This window comes from Dasypus novemcinctus, chromosome 7 (genome assembly GCF_030445035.2).
Source record: "Dasypus novemcinctus isolate mDasNov1 chromosome 7, mDasNov1.1.hap2, whole genome shotgun sequence".
NCBI lineage: Eukaryota > Metazoa > Chordata > Mammalia > Cingulata > Dasypodidae > Dasypus > Dasypus novemcinctus.
In genome coordinates this window covers 127,509,760-127,532,232 of record NC_080679.1, presented here as the reverse complement: position 1 = coordinate 127,532,232, position 22,473 = coordinate 127,509,760, and the positions used below count along the sequence as shown (strand labels likewise).

At 41.1% G+C, this 22,473-nt stretch overlaps 1 protein-coding gene across 6 annotated transcripts in view; it reads left to right on the top strand.

Moving 5' to 3' along the window:
* Positions 1–22,473, top strand: part of CLASP1 (cytoplasmic linker associated protein 1) — a 283,348-nt gene that overhangs the window by 176,739 nt on the left and 84,136 nt on the right. For 3 of the 6 annotated variants that reach the window (XM_058301168.2, XM_058301167.2, XM_058301165.2), the window contains exons 11-19: positions 829–921; positions 1,881–2,026; positions 3,102–3,237; positions 4,404–4,474; positions 5,315–5,374; positions 7,225–7,302; positions 8,654–8,821; positions 9,401–9,450; positions 10,147–10,317. In XM_058301168.2, the coding sequence (XP_058157151.1) occupies positions 829–921; positions 1,881–2,026; positions 3,102–3,237; positions 4,404–4,474; positions 5,315–5,374; positions 7,225–7,302; positions 8,654–8,821; positions 9,401–9,450; positions 10,147–10,317 (973 nt within the window). Of the gene's footprint in view, positions 1–828; positions 922–1,880; positions 2,027–3,101; positions 3,238–4,403; positions 4,475–5,314; positions 5,375–7,224; positions 7,303–8,653; positions 8,822–9,400; positions 9,451–10,146; positions 10,318–12,012; positions 12,061–12,587; positions 12,612–22,473 lie in introns of all 6 variants that reach the window. The other 3 variants (XM_058301166.2, XM_058301164.2, XM_058301162.2) reach the window with 2 other exon arrangements.

The window sequence follows — 22,473 nt, the reverse complement described above, 5'->3', positions numbered from 1 at the left end:
TTGAAAGAAATGATTGGGGTAGATGAAAGAAGCAGCAGCAGGCTTATTTAGGGATTTTCTTAGAAAGAAAAATTTGTAAAACTGAAGGACTTTGGTGCCTGAAATGCAGTAGGGAAAATGGTTTTTAAAAAGTTCAGTGTCTGCCATCTTTTATGCTTCCCTTGAGTACCCACCAGATGAAGGAAGGATTATTTGTAACAGCTGGATTGCAGTCGCCCAGTATTGGCCTGCCCTGTGCCTCAGCATCTCCATTTGCTGCTGGGGCAGATCATGCTTGGCCTCCACCGCCAGCGCCATGCCCCGGGCTCTGAGGACACCGGTCGTCTGGGTGGACCTCCCGGCTCTGGCCGCTTGTTCGCCACGCGTGCACACATCAGGCTCAGGCCCACGCTTAGTACTTGACCCTCCCAGCCTGCCTTGTGTGTGGTTAATTATCCCCCCACCTAGCTTAGAAAGAAGTCGCAGGAATAAACAAGAAAGTAGATATGAAAGCGTTTAAGTTACAGGTATAAGGTGGTGTCCTGAATACCCCTGAGCAGTAAATGACTCACATATTGTCCACTGTTCCCCAGAAGGTGCCTCTCTCCTTTTGCACATGAAATTGTCCCTTCAGTTTATAGTAAAGCTATGCTTGAGGCTGGGTTGTCCGCACAAGGCCAGCAAGTCCAGGGAGCACACACGCAGGTTGGAAAGAGATGAACCTGTCTAGGTGGTACCTTGTGGATGTGTCTCTAAAAGGTACTGACGCTCTTGACTTCATGTAATTAAAAGATTACCTTTGTTTCTGGAAATTTTCCGATATTGATGGTAAATCAATTTTGATTACAGATTTATTCCAGCCGAGACCTTGAGGAGTCCATAAACAAGATTAGAGAAATATTATCTGATGACAAGCATGACTGGGAGCAAAGAGTAAATGCTGTAAGCCATTGCCTTCATGTGATTACATTTTCGTTAGATTTGTTTAAATATTTAAAATACTTTATTATTAAATGAAGGGTACAGCTCAAATGACTTTTTAATAGTAGATCTTTAAGTATAGATCACCATATTAATACTTAATCTTTTTTTGTAGAGTACCTCACTTCTGTTTCTCTTTTTCAAACATGCCAACTTACACCTTCCTGTATATCTTTTTTATTTTAAACAGAGACCTAACTGTGCAATGTCTGATGACAGCCTCCACTGCTTCCATCCTAGTAAAGATTTTATTCTGTGATTGTTTTGCCAGAAAAATGTCTTTTTTAGTGGCATTTATAGTGTATATCTTTCTATATTTCTTTGTTTCGCTTTCTGAAAAGTTGTATATATCTATTTTTAAAAAGTGCATTAATGAATGCAAGTAGGCTGAATGTTAAGGTGAAGGTGTGTCTTTTCTGACACACCTGGTTGGCTGGCAAGAACAGAGGTAGAGGAATTGCGTTTGCATTCTGTTTTAAATTCATATTAGATTTTTAATAATGGTGCAGTAGAGATTAATATAGAGAGACTGTAGGGTTACTTAATCCATTGAGTATAAAAAATGGCATTTGGCGTTGGGTAAGGGTCTTTTACAAGCCAAAATGAAGATTTTAGTTTTTAAGTAGTGTCATCAACTATAAATACATCAAAATATTGCCAATTAAAAACATTTTGTAGAATTGTAATGTATTTATCACAGATACCTGTACTGAATTTTTAAAATTATTTGGTTTTATTTGTGATGCTCTGTAGATTTGTTCTGTGTATTAGCTAGTATTTAAATTAATTCTTCTGGGTAAAAGTCTTTCTCTGTCCGTTGAACTTGGATGTTGATCTCATCCATGTGATGGCTTCTGCTGTTTAGTAGATTCTCTCCGAAGCATTGTTTTATGTATCTCTTATTTTCTCTCACCCATTAGCTAAAAAAGATCCGCTCTTTACTTTTGGCTGGTGCTGCTGAGTATGATAACTTCTTTCAACATTTGCGTCTCTTGGATGGAGCCTTTAAACTATCTGCTAAGGATCTGCGGTCTCAGGTAGTGCGGGAAGCTTGTATCACGTTGGGGTAAGGACTGCGCCGCTCCAGCTTCTCCGCCTCGTAGAATAGCGTCCCCCACCCCCCCAGCCCCCACCCCGGGCTGCCCACACGGCCCAGTGGCTGAGTTAGTGGATATCTAGACCAGGTAACTTCCACCCGGTCTCCAAGCCCCACTCCACTAGTTCTTTCGTCAGTACTTTTACAGTATTTACCACCCAATTATGTAAAGTATCATGGATTTCAAATTTAGTTTTAATCAGTGACCTAACTCTGGAACCTCTAGTTGTTATAGCAAAGTGAAATTTTATAAAATTCTGTCTCTTCTCCGACTTTTTGTTGATGTTGCAGGCACGATGTGGCATGCCTGTTAGAATTTTTGCTTGCTTGCTTGTTTGCAGTAGTACTGTAGCTATTAAGTTAAAGGCACATGCTGCAGTACAGCTCATCCCAGCTAGACCTATGGCAGTGTTCAGAGTTAAAACTTATGTGCTAGAATGGATGCCAGAATATCAGAGAAGCAGCTGCAATAAAGAGGCATTGCAGCTGTTTAAAACCTTTGGCAATAGTCAGATAGGAAGCAAGTGTATTACAGGATAAAAAGTAGCAAAGCCTCTGTAGGTGTTCATCAGCTGTAACAAATTAACCACGTTGTTGATAGGGGAAAGTGTGGGAGGGGGAGGAGGTGGGGTATATGGGAATCCCCACATATTTTTTTATGTAACTTTTAAGTAATCTAGAACTTCTTTAAAAATAATATTAAAGAAAAAGGGGAAAAAAATAAAAGGTCAAAGGAAAAAAAGGGTGAGGGAGGTTTTTCATATTAATGGCTCATTAAAGTATATAATCGATTTGTTTGTCTTTTGCTATTTTAAGACCAATTAGTTGGAAATAATTTGGATAAAAAAAGAAAAACTCTTGGGATCAGGACTGTTTGCCATGGCTTCCATATGCACTTCGGCAGTATTTTTAAAGTATCTTCATTAGACCCCTTGTTCTTGATCCTGTATATGTTTAAATGAAGGCTGTAAAATGTTAAGAGGTTTGTATGCTTCAGTGTTTGTAAGAAATATAATTACAGCCCAGTGTTCACTTCTTATTACAGGCATCTGTCCTCAGTTCTGGGGAATAAGTTTGATCACGGAGCTGAAGCCATCATGCCGACCATCTTTAATTTAATTCCAAATAGTGCCAAAATTATGGCCACATCTGGTGTGGTAGCAGTCAGGTTAATCATTCGGGTGAGTGTCTCAGGGCCGCAGATACAATAAGCAAGCGACAAGGAAAGGTGGTGAGAAGAGTCCTTAGAGTGCTCTCACATTTAGCTGTGATAATGTGCATTTTGGAAAATAGAGTGGGATAAAGAAGAAATAAAAATCATCTATAACTCTAACATGTAAGATACAACCACTCTAACATTTTAGTGTATTTTCTCCAGGTCTTTTTTTATATATAGTTGGAATCGTGCTGTCTATATAACAGTGTCCCTTTTTTCCCCACTTGATTTTAGTGTGAGAGCATTTTGTCTTCCGTAATGTGAATTGTGGGTATGGAGTGTTGTTACCGAAGGGTCAGTAGTTGACTTACCATTGGTTTTACGTATTGGAGCATCTGCTCAGAGAGCATTCCTATGCTTCCCTCCTTAATTCCCAGCTTTCTGTTCTAACTATTTGTGCTCATGGTTCTGTAACTTATTGGAAACTTGTTTTGCTAAGTGCATATACGCACAGCAACAAAATACTCTCTTCAGTTACTTTTCTAAATATTTATTCAAATCTAAATAATTATCCCAGTAATATATGTCCAAGTTTTCAATAAAATGTAAGAGTTGACAGAGGCTTTTAAAATGAAAAATTGCAATTCACCACCTCACCTCCTCCCCACCTTCAAGTGACTTTCCTCCAGAGACAAGCCTTGAAATGTTGGGGCTTATTGATGTTAACTAAAATCTATACAAAATAATTCCTGATTATTGTGTTACTTATCTCGTTTTATTTATTTTTATTTTATTTTTTGCTGCCCACTTCAGAATTTAAATCTATAGCCATTATTGGAAATTTCCATTGAAATGATATCAAAATATCAAAATATATTGGTCTGATGACTCATTTAAAAACCAGTTGGATCTCAGCTGTGAGATATAATTTAGACCTTATACTGATGATCCATTTTGAATTTTTAGACTTATTTAAATATCATCATGTTGTCTGTATTTGGTTCTGTAAATTTTGTAATAGCCTTTGGCAGTAGCCAGTAGAATTCTTTCTCCTTTTTGCACTGAATAAAATTCTAATCCATAGCATATATTTATATGCTTTAAGCAGGTTGGTCAAGGAAATGATTCTTAGTTTTGCAGTTTTGTTTGGTTATTTTCAAATGTTCACCTCTGGTTTTTGTTTCTCCACAGCACACACACATCCCTAGGCTAATACCTGTCATAACAAGCAACTGTACCTCTAAGTCTGTCGCTGTGAGAAGGTACATTTTCAAAAGATTGCCTCACTGTTTTTGAATTGTTTAAAAACAAAAGCAAATTCTGTATCTCACTCCATGGAAAAACGCCTCATCTTATCTCAGGTCACTGCAGTGCTTGCTTTTGAGTTGAAGGTTCATGATCTCAGTTTTCAGGATCGTGACTGTGGACAATCTGTATTGTTTGTGTGTGTGAGAGAGAGGTGGGGGGGAGCCTGGGGGCAGGGAGCAGAGGCCCCCTGTGCAGTTTTCTTGGAGCTGTGCCTCTGTCTCGGTCACTGGCCTTCCCCAGGCCCTGAATAAAGGTAGTAATTGCACGCAAGAGATAAATACCGTAAATATCAGTGGCAGTGATTTAGCACCACATAGATAGGAGGTGTATTTTCTTTGCACCTCCTGGCAGTGACTTTGGGGGTTCTGAATCTTGACGAGTCACTTGCTTCTGCTGCCGAGTTGTGGTGTCTAACCAGAAGGACACCAGGCAGGGCCCTCGGTGCAGGTGAAGCCGAAGCCGCTCCCTGGCTCAGCACCGCGTGTTGACCTCCACGTGTGCCCGCGGCAGGCCCTTTGGTGGTGGCGCCCGAAGCTCCACTGATTTGAGGGAAACCCTTGTCTCCTGCCCCTTGGTTTCTGTGACCACTGCAGATACTTAAGAACTTTCATTTTTTTTGCTTTGGTTTTCAGTCATTTTGATTTCTTTTTTAATGGAATTTTTCTAATCATAAAAATCAGATGAAATTTACCAACTATAAAAAGTAGTGTTAGGTCACTTAAGAAAAAAGCTAGTGTTATTTTCACTAACATTACAAATTACTAAATTATATATTTTTTTCCTTAACTCTTCAGGCGCTGTTTTGAATTTTTAGATTTGCTTCTGCAAGAATGGCAGACACATTCACTGGAACGGTAAGCTTCTGATTTGAAACTTTTTCCACCTGAGTCGGTGAGTGACCTGCCTGTTTTCTGTAAGCAGTAAAGGAACCTAAGGATTTGTCTGCATGGCTGTTTGTGTTGCTCTTTTGATATGAGCCATATCATATTGGCAGAAGCTTCTGATAAATTTCATCAATTAAAGTAATTGCATGCCTAGAAAGGTGGACAGATGTACACTATTTAACAGCTACAAAGCCAGGGTTAACTCTTTGATGACTCTCATTCCCCATCAGTTCCAGGTTAGATGGAACTGCTCTTGAAGCAAGCAAAGGCTGACATTTAGGGCCTTGAAGGAATCTCATTCATTTCAAAGTTTTCTATTTTATCCCTCTGAATCAGGAAGTCCGACGTCCTCTCTTTCTTTAGGGAGGTGTATGGTGAGTTCCACGTCGTCAAGAAAAAGTAGGCCGGGGCAGAATTCTTGAAGAAGCATCTCCCTATCGATTCGGAGGTTCCTTCTTTGCCACTTTTAGCTCCTACAATTTTAGGTGCCCGATGTATTCCTGAGTTAAATTTGGAGATAGTAGATGATGATGATCATGATTCACTACCCATTTTCTAATGACATATCATGTAGTTTATGAAGAGCCCTATGGACTATTAAATATTTCATTAGCAGATGTAAATCAAGTACACTGTGAAATCCTCTTCCAAACTGTAGTGGTCAAAGATGAAACAGTGCTGAACCCCCATGAGGTAAAACTTCATCTGAAAATAAGTGCTTTGAATCTAGAAGGTAGTCCCACATTTTTAAAGATACTTTCTAGTATTTTAATCTCCAGAGTATTACCCTCTTTATTTGGTGATGGTTTTGGAACTTACAGGTGGAAAGTGGGCTGAGGGATTTTATGTGGGGACAGGTAAGCAGAACAAAAAGCCGGAGCACTCCGATGCACCTCTTCCTTTGTGCTCACTGCCTGCCGTTTTAGCGGCTGCTCCCTGAATATTCATGCACAGAGGATGGAATGAAGCCACCGCCTTGAGTGAGCCAGTAAAGTTGGTCTTAGTGTTTATTCTGTAAACTTGTGGAAGCTTCATTCTTGTCACTTCCCTTTTCTTGAAACACTCTTAAATATTCAGTAAGACCTTTTGATGAGCCCTTCTCAGCTAGGGTAAGATGTAACTAAAGAGAATACCTACTTAGAAGCTGGTTGTGTGATTTTATAAAATCGTTCATGTTAAATGGTAGTGGGACGTGAGAAACATTCTGTTCAAGCATAGAAATGCCATACAGGCAGCCTTTTTAATGTTACGATCATTATCTCATTGTAATGCCTGTAGAAACTCAGTTTGACCATGGAAAAATAGGGCTTTGTCGATCAGGTTCATAAAAGATTGAACTAAATAAGTGTGGCCTGAAATTACTTAGGGATAGGCTTGTCAAGGTGCAGGTGGGTTGGGCGGGGATGGGGCCCTGGGACAGACTCGCAAGGTGAGAGGACTGACATGGGTTCTGCTTTTGTAAGCTGCAGGTCAGGTGGCTGACCTTGGCTCAGAGGTCCCACGTTCCACATTGCCACTGTGAAGTTACTTCCCATATCTGTTGCCATCTGCATAAAACCATATATTTGGGGAGCAGATGTAGCTCAAGTGGTTGAGCACTTGCTTCCCATGTATGAGGTCCTGGGTTCAATCCCCAGAACCTCCTAAAAACAAAACAAAACAAAAAACAAACTGTCATTGGGGAGCAGATGTAGCTCAGTGGTTGAATGCCTGCTTCCCATGTATAAGGTCTGGGTTCAATCCTTGGTACCTCCTAAAAAGACAAAAAACAAAAAAACATATATTTATGCCTACTTTTGCTTTCTTCCCTAAATATCTAGACATATATCAGTGTTAGCTGAAACAATAAAGAAGGGAATACATGATGCTGATTCTGAAGCGAGGATAGAAGCCAGAAAGTAAGTTTATATTGCACAACACTTCTTTTGGTAACTACTTTTATGTTTTAGATTTACTGTCTGGAATGCTTCACTAAAAATCCATAAAGCGTTTCTGTTTAGGTTGATAAATAAGTTTTGGTAATGGGTGGTGGTATTGATAGCATCATATTGTGACTAATTAATATCACTTAATTGTAAACATGAAAGTGGTTAAAATAGGAGACTTTGTGTATATGTCACCACAATGAAAATCTTAAAAATTACATTCTTGCTTGAATATGTTTCATGAGTCATGACTTCTAAATATGTACAGAAATGCCACTTAACAATACTGTAGGTTTTTGTTTAGAAGGCTTTTTAAGTGTCTAGCCTTGAGAGATGGAGTGATATTATTGAATGTAAACAGGATGGACAATAGACTGCTTGTTTTAAAATTTATGAGAAATTATCACACGAATCAGAAAAGCACCCAGATGTGTTTTGCATCCAATTTTGCATCTGTGACAGCTTTTTCTGTATGTCCATAGCTGACTCACACAGGTTAAGGTTTGGTCTTAATAGCCTTGGACATTTTAACTTGACCAGACTGCATAAATGCACCCTCCTCCAGTCTTTGTCTGTCTTTGGCTGCCCCCACCGTTGAATTGTACTTGCCTTGCCCGAGCTCTCCTGGAGACCTCATGATGTCTCTGAAGTTCTCTCTGTTCTATGTCTTGCGTAGTTCCTACCCAGGCTGGTGACATCATAAGCAAGCAGTTGCTGAGAACTGTCAGGAATGGATTTGTTAATGACTGACTTTTTTTTTATACTTGTATTTTATCTTCCTCCCCCCAATTTTTCTAGTTCTTTAATCATAATATAGTATAGATTCAGAGTAGCTCTGAACACCTTCCCATTTTTCTTTTGTCTGTATTACCAAGAAAGCACTTTTAAATACCTCAAATCAATGCATGTCCAGTTATATTTATTACAGCTACCATATATTGAGCCCCCTCCCTGTGTTCTAGGCACAGTTCTAGGGGTTTAGCTCCGTCGGTCTTTCCTAATACGCTCCAGTCTTGCAAATTAGCCCCTTTGGTTCCCGCTTTATAAAGGAGACTGCGGCTTTGTGCAGGTAGGTAACGTGCCTAGCATCAAAAGGCCAGCAAGCCGCTGGGTCACGATTCACACCAGGACTCTCTTGTTCATGCTCTCATCATTATTCCTTGCTGCTACTGCTAGTAAAATATACTTTAGCTTATTAAAGAAACAAAACAAAACAACCTTCTTAGTAGGTAAGCGGAGGCCCCTCGTTCCGGCCGAGCTCGCACGGTGTCGTGCTGGGGAGGGCCCGCGGTGGCCTGCTAACGGATTCGGGCTGTCTTCCCAGGTGCTACTGGGGCTTCCACAGTCACTTCAGCAGAGAGGCTGAGCACTTGTACCACTCCCTGGAGTCCTCCTACCAGAAGGCCCTGCAGTCGCATCTCAAGAACTCGGACAGCATCGTGTCCCTGCCGCAATCGGACCGCTCGTCTTCCAGCTCACAGGAGAGTCTCAAGTAAGGACGGCAGCTTTGCGCGTTACTACTGACATTTTTTACGTTTAAGAATTTACTGTGTGGAAACACATTCTGTTTTTAAAATAGGGGGGCCTGTTAAAAGTACCCTGAAGCCCTCACTCTGGGTAGCTTCTGGTACTGGGTAAGTTTATGGGAAATGGTGAGAAGTAGAAAGCTGCCAGAAAGCTGAATTTACTTCAGTCCTGTATATAGTGTGGAGTAGCAAACCTGAGTTATAGAGGGACGTGAACTGTCCTCATAACTGCTTCCAGGAGTCTTATAGGACAAGGGAAGTGTCACCTGGAGACAGGTTTGGAAAGGGGAGGCACTTAAACCTGGGACTTGTGTCTCGTCACCTTCTCTTGGTATTTAGAGCTTCTGTCTCTTGTGTCTCTTGTCTTTGAAAGGCAGTCTAAAATTTATCGCTAAAGCTTATGAGATTGTGCTCCAGGCCCCCAGAAAAGCATCTGAAAACCCTGAAATACTTCATTATCATCATTTCCTCTTGTCGTTTGGACTTTTACTAATGCAGATAGATTGCATGGTTGATAGTAAACAGATGCATACCTTGATTTCTAGCCGACCGCTCTCTGCCAAAAGAAGTCCTACTGGAAGTACCACATCCAGAGGTAAGACTCACGGCCGCAGAGGGGGGTTGCTTAGCATCAGGTGGGATGGCACTGGACTGCCCAGAGGCTGTCCCTCGGCAGGTGCCAGCGACCCCTCAGGTCTGAAACACGGGCCTGTCGCCTCTCAGGAAGAGTCGTGGTCAGGGCGGCTGTGTGGGCGGGAGCTGAGCGCCGGGACCTGCTCTCCCAGCCCCTCCGCGTGTTGGCACCGCCATAAGCAGGGCTGGCCTTCGGCTCGCATTGCTTGATAAATGGAGCGGAGACGCCTTTGACATTTTGAGCAGCAGCAGCTTGGCAGTTCCCAGAGGTGGGAGTGTGGTACATAGTCCTGCTGGCTCCAGAGGAAAGGGGGAAGGTCTCCAGGTCAGCATGCACTTGGCGTTTGTGCCACCTCACGATGGGCAGACTCTTCTGTTTCACTCCTCATGTTAACCATAAATGTCCATTTCTTGGCCTTGATAGTCTGTGATTACAAAGCAAGCAAGCGTGATAGGTATGTATAGTCGCGTGTCCTTTCCTTCAGCATTGGCTGAACTCCGTCCTTAGCGACCAGGAGAGCCTTTTGTTGGCCAGTGCAGTACTTAGACATTTTGAAAACTTGATGCTTCATTTTAAGAAAAGCAAAACGTCAAGTTTTAATTTGTGCTTAAACTTCCATTGTGGGCCTGACTGATCTTTCATCCCTCACCACTTAAGCTTCTACAGTTAGTACCAAGTCTGCGTCAACAACCGGATCCCTCCAGCGATCTCGAAGTGACATCGACGTGAATGCAGCGGCCAGTGCCAAGTCCAAAGTCTCCTCGTCCTCGGGCGTTACACCCTTCAGCTCCGCAGCGGCTTTGCCTCCAGGGTCGTATGCATCCTTAGGTAACCATGCCCCCGCACCCTGGCCCTCCGTTGCTGCCCAGACAGCGCCGCTTTTGGTTTAACAGCTTCCCAAAGCCAAAAGCTGGGGTCGAGGAGGTTTCCACCGCCGCAGGCTGTGTAGTCGAGCAGCGGACCTGCGCACCCGTTGCTGGGCAACAGCCTCCCTCCGTTGGGTGCTTCCTTCCTGGGGAGGACGCTCGGGCTTGCACGGCTCCTTAAGGAGTGTCACCACCTCCTCCCTGGCCAGCCGCAGCTGCTCCATCCCCCCCCGTGGGAGCAGGCCAGAAGGGCTTAGCGGAGGACCCCAGCATGGGCCCCTGAAGGCCGGACATGTGCTCGGCGTCTTCTCATTTTAAGACTAGTGGTGTGGGGGCGGGAGCGCTCCAGGAAGTGCTGAACTCATTCACTGACGTCACACGAGAGGGCCGTCCCCGCACGTGCCACCTCGGGAAGGTCGCACCCTTATTGTGAAGGTTGCCCAAAATATATTTTTTTAAGAGGGGAATTATTTTCAGCCCTTCTTTCAAAGGATATAATGGAAGGTCAGTTACTCATCTTTTCAGCAAACGTTGAATGTCTACTACATGTAAGACTGATTTTAATTTATTTCATCTTATTTTTGAAAGGGCCACACCAAAATCTGGGGATTTAGCCGTATTCTAATTTGGATTTTAAGGAAATAAATATAATTTAAACTTCACAAAATTACTGAGCTCAAGTTCCTTAGGCGGCTTACACACTAAATCTGAAGTCGGTTCTGAAGCTGATGTTCTGAGCACTGGCGGCTCAGGAGAACCGAGAGAAGGCTCCTGGGTCTGCTGTGCCTCAGCTCAGCGACCTCGAGCAGGCGCGGGCCACCGGGTCTTCCGCTACCCCCGAATTACTGTAGGAATTAGCCTCGTAGCTCAGGTGTGTGATGAGGATGAACGAAACGACGCAAAGGTCCTTGTAAACTGTCGCCATGTGGCGAAAGGAAGGGCAGTTGTGACAGGACCGTTGTTACTCTGAAGACATACATTCTAGAATGTTGGTTACAACAAAGCAGTCTTGTTTCTCCAAGGAACACTTCCTACAAGCACACATTTTGTTTGGGAAGAAACCCACTAAGAACACTGCTTTTCCACTGTGAACTCTTGTAGCATTCCATAGGAGTGCTTATATTTTGTTGATGCGTAATCACTGAATAAGGGATAAATTACAACTCTTCTCTCTTAGGGTTAACTTTAGTTCAGCTTTCAAGTCCACAGCTGTGTTTTCAGTACATTTGGTCCACCTTTAGTATTTTTAATTAGTGTTTGTTTTGTTGCCTGAACACTGGAGTGAAAACCTTGTCGAGCACCTCGGAGGTGTTGCTGTGAGCATTTGGAATGCTTTCGTGTGGACCAGCCCTCCCCAGGGCTCGTGGAGACCCTCCGCCCGGCAGGTCTGATGATACGGGGCTGCCCCCTTAGATGCACCATCATGTGTTTGTAGTCCAATGTGACTTCTTCAGTAACAGGACCGGAATACTCTGGTTCCCTTACCTCCACTTAGTATGTTAGAAAAGGAAAAAAAAACACCCACCCTGAGATACAGCATAATCCAACTGAGAAGTCATTCAGCGACTGCTCGGGTTGACGCATTTGCTGTAGTGTGTTCTACGTCCATGCGGAAGTCTATCGCATTAAAGCTGATGCTCCTTTTCCAAACTTCCAGAGCCCAGACCCGCGAGGGAAGACATGGAGTACGTAGGGCTGGACTCAGGTACACGCGCTTCAGCTCCCGCTGCTGGACGTGTAGTGGGGATAGGCCTTGCTGGAGCTAGCTTCTCTCGGCTTCTCACTTGCCTCTGCCCTGTCTGGGACTCTGTAGTATTTTGATTTTTAGTGTTTTTTACCCCCCCCTACTCTGCTATGACTTTTTTTCCAAGAAAAAGGAACTAAGAGGATGAGGGTTGGCTAAAAAAAAAAAAACAAACGAAAACAAAAACCACACAAAAAACCTCCAAAAAATAAAACCAACTGTCACTCTTTCAACTGTGACACTACCTGGGTTGCTCTTATTCTCGTTTTGTTTTCTAAAGGCAAAAACGCTATATTACACTAATTTCTCTACAAGGCGCACTTACATGCTTCTGATTCGCTTTGCTGTTGAACTCGTTTCACCCTTGTAATTTTATTTTAAATTGTACTTTTGCATTTTTAGTAGCCAATAATGTTCTGCTTCTTTATTTTTTGATGTTACTAACTGTTCCCTGTTATCCCTTCCCTTGTTTTTTAATTTGCTTAAAGATGGCACTGCCAGTAAAGCGGAGGGTAAGCGGTTTGTTCTGTGGTCGAGGTGTGTCTCGCTGCCCCGGCCCTCTGCACCCGAGTGTCGTCCTCACCCAGGTCTGCATGTTGCATGCTGTCCCCTGCCCCTCCCCCTCCACTCTGTCTCCCCTGGGTTTTTGCCCACCTCCACCTCAATTCTCCCCTCCCTATGTTGTTTGGTTGTCGTTGTGGTTGTGGATTTTGGCACTTAAGTATGCTGTGAGTGGATTTTATGCTGAGGCCAGGGGGAGGTACACTGACTCAGCCTCTTTGTTGTGTGCGTTTTTTTTTTTTTTCCTTTTCTTCTCTTTTACTTTGTGCATATTTCGTGATTTATCTTTCTTTTTTGAAAATAAACTTCAGTGCCCCTTATTCCGGTTAAAGGCTGGTAAAATTTCTATGAGGTAATTTAGAACAGTTATTTAAAATACTTTTCTGTCCTCTAAGGGAGTTCCTGAATGATATGATACTGTTTTTATTCTCATCACTGACACATTCCCCAATTAATCACTAATGGTCATTCACCCACTGATCAATCATGTATTAAATGCCTTCTGCAGGCCCTATTTTGTGCTTCACACCAAGGATATTGCATGGAGGCAAAAAAAGAAATAGGCATATCTACATCCACTGTATTTTCTTTTTATGCCGTTCTGAAAAAGCTCTTCCTGGTTTTGCTTTGCCTTTTAAATTTGAGACACAGTTATTCTACTCTGTATATGTCTTTAATTGATGGACAGATGCTGGGCAGCAGGAGCCTGCCTTTGCCAAGTCCCTGCTGGCAACTTTGAGAGCAGCCTAGTCTGTTTGAGACAGTGGCAGAGGTTTTCAGCCTTCAAGTTATCAGTTTAGCAATTAGGAAACAGCTGGTCCATGTGCATGTTATTCATAGCCACCCTAAAAGGCTAGCTGTGTTTCATCTTGATGTGGGCATAATCCTTTCACTTCACGTAATTCTTAATGGGCTCATAAAGAATAAAGTAGCAATGGAAATTTTTTATTTTTAGGTGAACATAGTCCCAAACGCAGTATTTCTCAGTTACCTCATTGTAAGAATCACCTGCATGTTTGCTAAGAAAAGTTACCTAGGGGAACAATGTAGCTCAAGTGGTTGAGCACCTGCTTGCCATGTACAAGATCCTGGGTTCAATCACCAGTACCTCCTAAAATCAAAACAAGCAGATTCTCATTGGGGAGCATATGTAGCTCAATGGCTGAATGCCTGCTTCCCATGTACAGGGTCCTGGATTCAATCTCCAGTACCTCCTAAAAAAATAAATAAAGTTTGTAAAGAGTCCTTCCCCTGAGGATTCCGATTCCATACTTTTGGAAGGAGCCAGGGCATCTGAATTTTTAATAAACCCCACTGGTGATTCTTACATTCTCCTCAGAGAATTGGTGCTTTGTATGTCCTCAGTCTAGTTGGAAGGAAGTGGAATAGTGTAGATGATATGGGAAATGGAGATACTGTGTGGAAAACTACATTCCTTTCCAGAATGCCCTAAAATTCCATCTGCCTGTATAACAGAATTGGCATCAGCCTGTTATTGTAGCCAGCACTAGAAATTTTTGACTTTTTTTTTTATTAGTTGCACAGTCCTGAGCAAGGTGACAAGATTGCCCTCTCAAAAGTTGTCCAGGAGACCAAGAAAATGAGAAAAGTCCCTTTCTGTTCTATTTCTGATAGGAGAAGTAGGGGAGTGACTTAGGGGCCCTTAATTTTACAGAGAAATCAGAATCTGACAAAAGAGAACCTTCTTAAAGGGAGGAAAGCGAGCCAGCCTCGGTGCACCAGGGCTGGGCGGGCCACTTCATAGCCAGCCAGAGTTTTGGAAAGGAGAGATGTCCCTGGCAGAATATTGACTCTGGTACTTCCAGGCTGCTGTTTTCTGCTTTTTTAGCAAAAACATGTCTTAGCTCCTGAGGTGATGAGAGACAGACACTTCCATAATTATGAGGCAAAGATAGGATTTTGAATATGTAGTCGGAGCTTCTAAATCCAAAATTTAGGCAACACATTTGATTCTGGCAACTGTATTATTAGTGAGATTCTTTAGAAATTGTTTATTGTAAGCATCAGAGTCCTAACATTTATGATGAATCAGAGAAAACTTTTTGACAAAAGTTTGTTTACAAGTTGATTAGATGTTGAAGTTTTCTGACAAATAAACATACACTCTTCTAACATTTGTTTTTCTTAGCTGTAATATGCTTAGGAAAGCATTAGTCATGTTTTTCCCCCCAAAATAAATTATTTACCTGAGAAGTTTCAATGCTTGACTAACCCGTGGATACTGACAACTCCTTGCTCATTTCAGAGAATAGTCATTTGTTGTTAAGATGAAAAGTCCAGGACAGCTTAAGACTTAGTGTTTTTCATTAAGATTAACAATAAAAACTATGTGGCCTCATTTGCTCTTCAGGAGAAGAAACTTAGATTTTCATGGGAAACAGAAATTTCAGCATTGCTGTATATTTAACTGAGAACTCTGAAATTTGAGTTAAAAAATTTGTATATAGAGATAAAAAGGATTAATCTTTTTTAATTTTTTAATCTGATTAAAAAATTTTTCTTTTGGGGTAGAAAAATTAGTAGGTAGCAGAATTCACAAGTGATTAACTTCCTAAATGTTGATTCTATCAAAAATGCCATGTACAAGTAGAAGTTGGTTTAATTGTGCCCCAGGCAATGAGATGTAAAGCAGATTTATGTTAGAATATCTCAATGTGTTGAGATTTGAGGTTTACTTAGGAGATTTAAAAATTTTTATAATCTGTAAATTGAGAGTTTGCTGATAGTTTTGAAACATACAGGAGTTTCAGGAGGCCATCTAGTGGTTTTCTAACTGTGTTAGGCTAAAGTCAATTTAAGGATTCCATGCCTGCAAGTTAAACCTGTGCACAGGCTTAAGTTTACCTGTTCTGGGGCTTTTGCAGAAAAATGGCAATGCAACTGAAAATATCTTTATCAATCACTATTAAAAAGACACAAGATGTGGATGTTCATTGTTCCAAGGAAGTCAAAGGCATTGCACTCTTTTCACATCCTTTGTTTTCCTCTGGGTCTGCTTTTCTTTTGCTTGGTTTGTTATTTGTTGATACATCTCTTGTCCCTCCAGAATTTTTTTTTTCCTGTTGGTACAGTTCTCCACTTTGTATTTCTTATTTTGGTTTTTCTGATACTGACCTTTTTTCCCTTTCTTTCACACCTTTCTTCTGTGCCTCTGCCACCTAAATAGTCGTAATTTAGATCTGAAGTATATTTCTACTATGGGTTGCAGTTATTGAGTAGATTTTGTTTTCCCTAGAGACCACAGAGCATTTTATACTGTCTCTTTAAACCATATTACAGGCACTTAGAGTGGCATGGCTGAATCAGTAGAATGAAAAACCCCTTCTGTTAAATGAATATACAGCTGGGTAAGACACAAGCAGAGGCCCTTTGAACTGCGTAGTTTAGTTCTTAGAAAGGAAGGGAGGTTCGGGACTGATGGGAAGATTGGGGTGGTGAGCTTGAACTGATTCCTTGGGCTGCCCCCGAGGGCTGAAGTTTCATGTTTGCTCTCAGAGCAGAGAGCAAGCAAGACCTGGAACACATACAAGGGGAAAGGAAGAGTTGGCATTAAGTGAGTTGGCAAGGGGCTGTATGTCCACAAAAAGTTTGGCTGGGGGAATAAATCTCTTTATCTTCAAAGTGATGGGAAGAAACATGTCTGTTTGGCCTTCGTCCTAGCAGAGAAAGAGCAGTTTACCTTTAAGCTCCGTTCTTACACCAATTATCTAGGGAACCCCTAGCTGATGAATTAAAGTAGTCTGGCTTTGTACCCCCCAATGGTGCCAGACAGAAGCAGACTCTAAACTTCTGCAAAGCAAGCAACTCACAACTACAGTCCTCAGGATTCCCACAGATTAAAAACAGCCAAATATGAGCTTATTGTCCAAAATTATATCCTTCATGAAATAAGTCTGTAGGGGAAAAAATAGAATTACTTCCTCGAGGACTTAAGGCATTAAAAGTCATTTATAGAATATATAATAACTATGTTTAAAATTTTTAAGAAGTAAGAAACTTCCATTTCTTTTTTTAGCAATGTATAGAATTTGATGGCTTGAATGAGCCTCCCATTGGGGACACATCACTGGTCTGGAATGAAAGCAGTAAACCCACAGATCTCCAAACATGAGCAAAAGCAGGAACCATAGGAGGTGAGGGCTAAAGATGACTTTCACCCTGAGGCTTTGGGCTGAACCTGGTGACCTTAGACATCTGCTATGCAGGATGAGGGACAGAAGAGAAAATCCAGACTACTCAAGGCCTACATTTTCATTGGCAAACAAGAGCAAACTGCTCAACTGAAGAGGACAGCAGGGAAATTGGCCTGTGCCAATCTTGGTACCGGGTGGATCTCCCCTGAGAATTTGCGTCCATAAGGTCAGCCTTCATGCAGGTGTTTGGGCAAAATTCACACCACCTTTGTGGTCTGAAAAACTCACATAGATAAATCAATTTAATGTGGTTGTAGACTGCTTGTGTCCATAGGACACTAAGGGAAGCACACAACAGAACTTCTTTGGAGGAATTCAACTTCATTCTACATCTGAAAGAATTCTCATGAAGTTTCAAGAAAAATGGTCATTTCATTTTCAAAATCACAAACCACAGAAGGAAATAAGGCACCATGAGTGAAAAACAGCAGAACAATGGGCAGCAGAATTAAACCCATGAGTATTTCAGATTGGAATGAAACAGAGAATATAAAATACCTTTGTTTAATATTTAAAGAAGTTAAAGATTTTAGTTATAAAGGACGTTTTGAAAGCTGTGAAAGGGAGTAAAACAACATAAAGAATGGAAAAAAAATCAGAGCTTCTAGGAATGAAAGTAGTTTTCAATATTATATATTTTCATTGGGTAAATCAAGAAGCAGATTAGATGGAGCTGAAGAGATGCAGGGTTCAGGAGTCCTCACAACCGCATTTGGGTTTGAAAATTAACTAGAAGGACTCAACAGAACTCACCTGAAAACTGTTGCAGTCATGGTTATGGTTGCTTTTAGTGAAAGAGTAGATGTTGATATCAGCCAGAGGAAGAGGCGCCTGGACCAGAGACCAGGAGAGGGCCACACACGGAGCCCCCCGTTGTCCTCTCCCGGTGGGATTGTGACAGCACTGGCTTCTCTGGGGAGCGGTGCTGATATTATGCGGAGTACTGCTTACCAGGTTAGCCCCCCGAGCGCTGTTGTGCAGAGTATTCCTGAGAGCTTGGTCGTATAGACCTGTTAGCCTGCCGCATGGCTGGTGTAGACCCCAGCTCCTCCACGGGTTGGGTTCATACCAGAGCATCTACCCAAATCGCTGTGAGCAGAGACTGCCTGGTGTGCCCGAGGCCCCAGGTAAGCAGGGGCACCCTCCAGTCAGGACGTTCCAAGGGGTTGGAGGCTGCCTGCAGGAAATTTTCTCTTGCCAAGAGGGCAAAGGCCAGCCCTCTCTGGATAAGGTTAATTCTTTACTATACAAAAGAGAATTTATAATTTAAAACAAAGAGGAAGTTGTCCAGAATACAATACAGAAAGAGTCGGAAAATATGAAAGAAATGTTAAGATACATGGGAGATAGTGAAGGAATTGAATGTTTGTAATTGGAATTTCAGAGGAAAAAGAAAGAATGGGGCAGAGACAATATTTGAAGAGATAATGGCTGGGAATTTTCCAGAATTTATAAAAGGCTCTATTGGGTTTCAGATTCAAAAACCCAATAAATCCCAAGCAAGACAAAAAGAAATCCATGCTAAACACATCATAGGGAAATGGCCGAATGCCAATAGCAAAAGGGTTGCAAGAAGCAACCAGGAGCAAAAGGAGGCCAATCCACATAGGGAAGCCAGAGGTTAAGTACAAATAAAACTGGGGAAATCTGACAAAGATCACTAGATTGTATTCATGTCCAGATCCTGTTTTGTAAGTTATTACCTCAGAGAGAAACTGGGTAAGGAGCAAATGGATCTCCCCGTATTATTTCTTAAAACTGCATGTCAGTCCACAATTATCTCAAAATTAAAGAAAAAAATCATTTAAAAAAGAGGGTGCTCAAAACCACCCTATCCTCCAAAAAGTATGATTTTATGTCAGCTGTGTTTTTAATACTACTGCTTTAATCTAAAACACTGTTACCTTCAAGATAGTAAAGCATATCTTTAAAATACTGCTTAAGCCAAGAGAAGGAAGCAGAGGAGGAAGGGAAAAGGAAAAAGAGAAGTCAAGACAAAAAGCATGCATATAAGATGGTAAAAAGAAGCCTGAATGAAATCATGCTTTCCAGGTAAGAGAGAGATTGTCCGACTTGTTTTTTTTAAAGATCTAACTATGATTAAAGGGGACAAACCTAGAGTATAAGGATACAGATAGTTTAAAAGACAAAAGATGAGAAGTATATAGTAAAAGAAAGCTGTTGAAGATTTACTAGTAACATAAAATACGTTTTAAGGCAAACAGCATTATTAGAGATAAAGAGGATTTTTTTAAATGATAAAGTTTGGTGTATCAGGAAGATAACATTCTAAATGTTTATGGATCTAATAAAATTGTCTCAAATATATTAAAAAGTATTTACAAATTCACCATAATATTGGAATATTTACAAAGATATAAATATCTGAATAGGTAATAATATTTACATAGTTCAAACCTCAGAAAATATAAGGAAGGATAAGTAAAGTTTCTTACCCATCCTTGTCTGTCATTTATCTAGTTACTACCTCATTTCCTCCCAGACCCCGATAAGTTATCACTGTTCTTGGTATCATTTCTATCCAGTTTCTTTGCATGTAGTACCAAATACAAATGTCTTATTCCCCCCCTTTTTACATAAAAGATGGCATATTTACATATACAATTCTGTATCTTATTTTCATTTAATATAGCTTAAGATTCTTTCATCTTTAATCAATTTATTATACCTTGCTACATTTCCACTGTATGGATCAACCATAAATTATTTAACCAGCCCCCTATTGACAGAAATTTGGATTGTTTTCACTGCTTTGCCATGATGAACAATGCTGCTATGAATAACTTTTGTATACATCCTTTTACACGTATACAATTTTATTGGTAGGTAAATTACTCAAAGTGAAATTGTTGGGTTGAAAGTGTATGTATTTGTAATTGTGATAAAAATTGCCAAATTGTTTTCTATAGGGGCTGTCCTAATTTTCATTCCCACCAGCAATGAATGAGAGTGCCTTTTCCCTACACATTTACCAGATTGTAAGCAGCTTCTTAAGATTTTCCCCAGTCTGATAGGTGATGTCTTAATAAGAAAAAAATTAACAGTGTGAGTGAGGCTGAACGCTTTCATACATTTAAAGGCCATTTCTTCCTTCTTTTCTGTTACTGTCCCTGGCTTTTGCCCATTCTTCTCTTGGGTTGTTGGCAGCGGTGTCCTGGAGACAGCTTGTAACAATTTATGAGAGCTGATTGTTAAATTTTTAGGTACTTTGTGCATTGGTTGACACCACACTGAAATGGGTGATGGTGTGAGTGTTTATACTGTGGAAATTGGCAAATGCCACATGTATTAATAAGCCAAAGGGTGCTAATGCAAAGTACTGGAAATCCATTGGCTTTTATAAAGGGTATTTATTTGGAATAGAAGCTTACAGTTATAAGACCCTAAAGAGTTCAACCCAAGGTGTACCATAAGAAGTACTTTCTTACTCAGAGTCCATTGTCATGTGTTCATGTACGATGGCAGGTGATGTCTGTGAGGGTTCAACCTTCCTCCTTTCTCTTAAGATTCTGTGGGCCCAGCTTCTTCCTATCTCAGCTGCAGGCTGGCATAAGGCTCATCTCTCAGGGCTTCTCAACTGCTCTGTTTTCTTTTCAAGGCCAGCTGTAAGCCAATAGGCGAATGTCTCATCTCTCCCCAGGGCTCCAGCATCAAAACCAAGTTGTCTCCTCTGCTATGTCTTTTTCTGTGTACTCCTATGTACCTACTTCCATGTTAGTCTGTTTTATCAACCCACCAAGGGGGCTGGGACTCAACACTGAGTCGCACTGTAATGACGTGGTTGACTCAAAGCCCTAATCTTGGGAAGCTGATGTGGCTCAAGCATTTGGGTGCCGGCCTACTATATGGGAGGTCTCAGGTTCAGTTCCTGGTGCCTCCTAAAGAAAATGAGCAAGATGGCGAGCTGACGCAACACAATGATCAACAAGATGATTCAAGGAGATGACACAAGCAGGGAGCAGAGGTGGCTCAAGCAATTAGGCACCTCCTTCCCACATGGGAGGTCCCAGGTTTGGTTCCCAGTGCTCCTAATAAGAAGACAGACACAGAGAGCAGATAGCAAGCACAAAACAATGGGGTGGGGGTGGGGAATAAATAAAATAAATCTTAAAAAAAAAAAAAAGCCCCAATCTTAATGTAATTTACTCATATGTCTCAGCTGAATCTAATACAAGTAAAGGGTTATCATGCTCAGAGGAACAGACCAGTTTACAAATATAATCTATATCTCTTTTTGGACTTCATAAATAATATCAAACTACCATACCACATATCAACAACCTTACCCTCAGCCAGTTGTTAAACATTTATTAGTATACCACTAGTTGTTGGATGACTTATTGTTTGCTGTTGATTTCTTAAATTTTCATGCAATTTTCTTCTGGCTGTGCAGAGGTTTTTTAAAAGATTACATAGTCAAAATTTATCAGTGGTTTCTTCTAATGGCTTTAATTTTAAGTCATAATTTAAAAGGACTTTCTCACTCCAGGTTATAAAGGAATTCTGCAGTGTTTTCTTTTAGAATTTCTATGATGTCGTTTTTGACATTTAAATCTTAGGTCCATTTGCTGGTTTTTTTGGTGTAATATGTGAAGTAGGGATACAACTTATTTTTCCAGTAGCCTACTAAGTTCTTCCAGCACCATTTATTGGATAGTCCCTTTTTTCTTCACTAGAGGTTATAAAGGGTTTTAGCATGTTTCACAGTAATTCCTGTATCAAGGAAATACAGAAAACTTAGGAATAAAGAAAATTTGAAAACCTACTGCACATGATTGCTGTAGTATGTGTTTTGGGGGGGTTCACATTGTATCTATTGGTTGGAGCACACCAATCCTCTTCAAGCAAATCTTAAACTTTAAAAATTGATTCCATGGTAAATCTCACTATAGCCATGACAAGATTTGCTACATGCAAAGAGGGAATATGTCCAAACTCATAAAGCTAGCAAAATCTTGGTTCCAGAAACAGTACAGAACAGGATAGTACAAGAAAGATAAGGCATTCTCATTCATGATTATAGATTGACTCATAAATCTAAAAAAAAATAGTGACAAATTATGTTGAAATGCTTATCAATTGTGGGATGCAGCCAAAGCAGTTCTTAGAGGGTAATTCATAGCTTTAGGTTTGTTGGAAGAGAGATTGAAATTAGGACTTGGTTTCCAATTCGTTAGAATGTGAACAGAATAAACCCAAAGCGAAGTAGAAAGAAAATAATAAAGATAAGTTTAAAAATTTTAAAAAGTGGGAAATAAACATTCACTAGAGAGTATTATGAAATATAAAATAAAATAGGGATGCGGACCTGGCCTGATGAATTGGGCATCTGCCTACCACATGGGAGTCCGCAGTTCAAACCCTGGGCCTCCTTGACGCATGTGGAGCTGGCCCATGTGCAGTGCTGATGCGCGCAAGGAGTGTCACGCCACACGGGTGTCCCCCGCGTAGGGGAGCCCCATGCGCAGGGAGTGCACCCCGTAAGGAAAGCTGCCCAGTGCGAAAGAAAGTGCATCCTGCCCAAGAAAGGCACCGCACACATGGAGAGCTGACACAACAAGATGACACAACAAAAAGA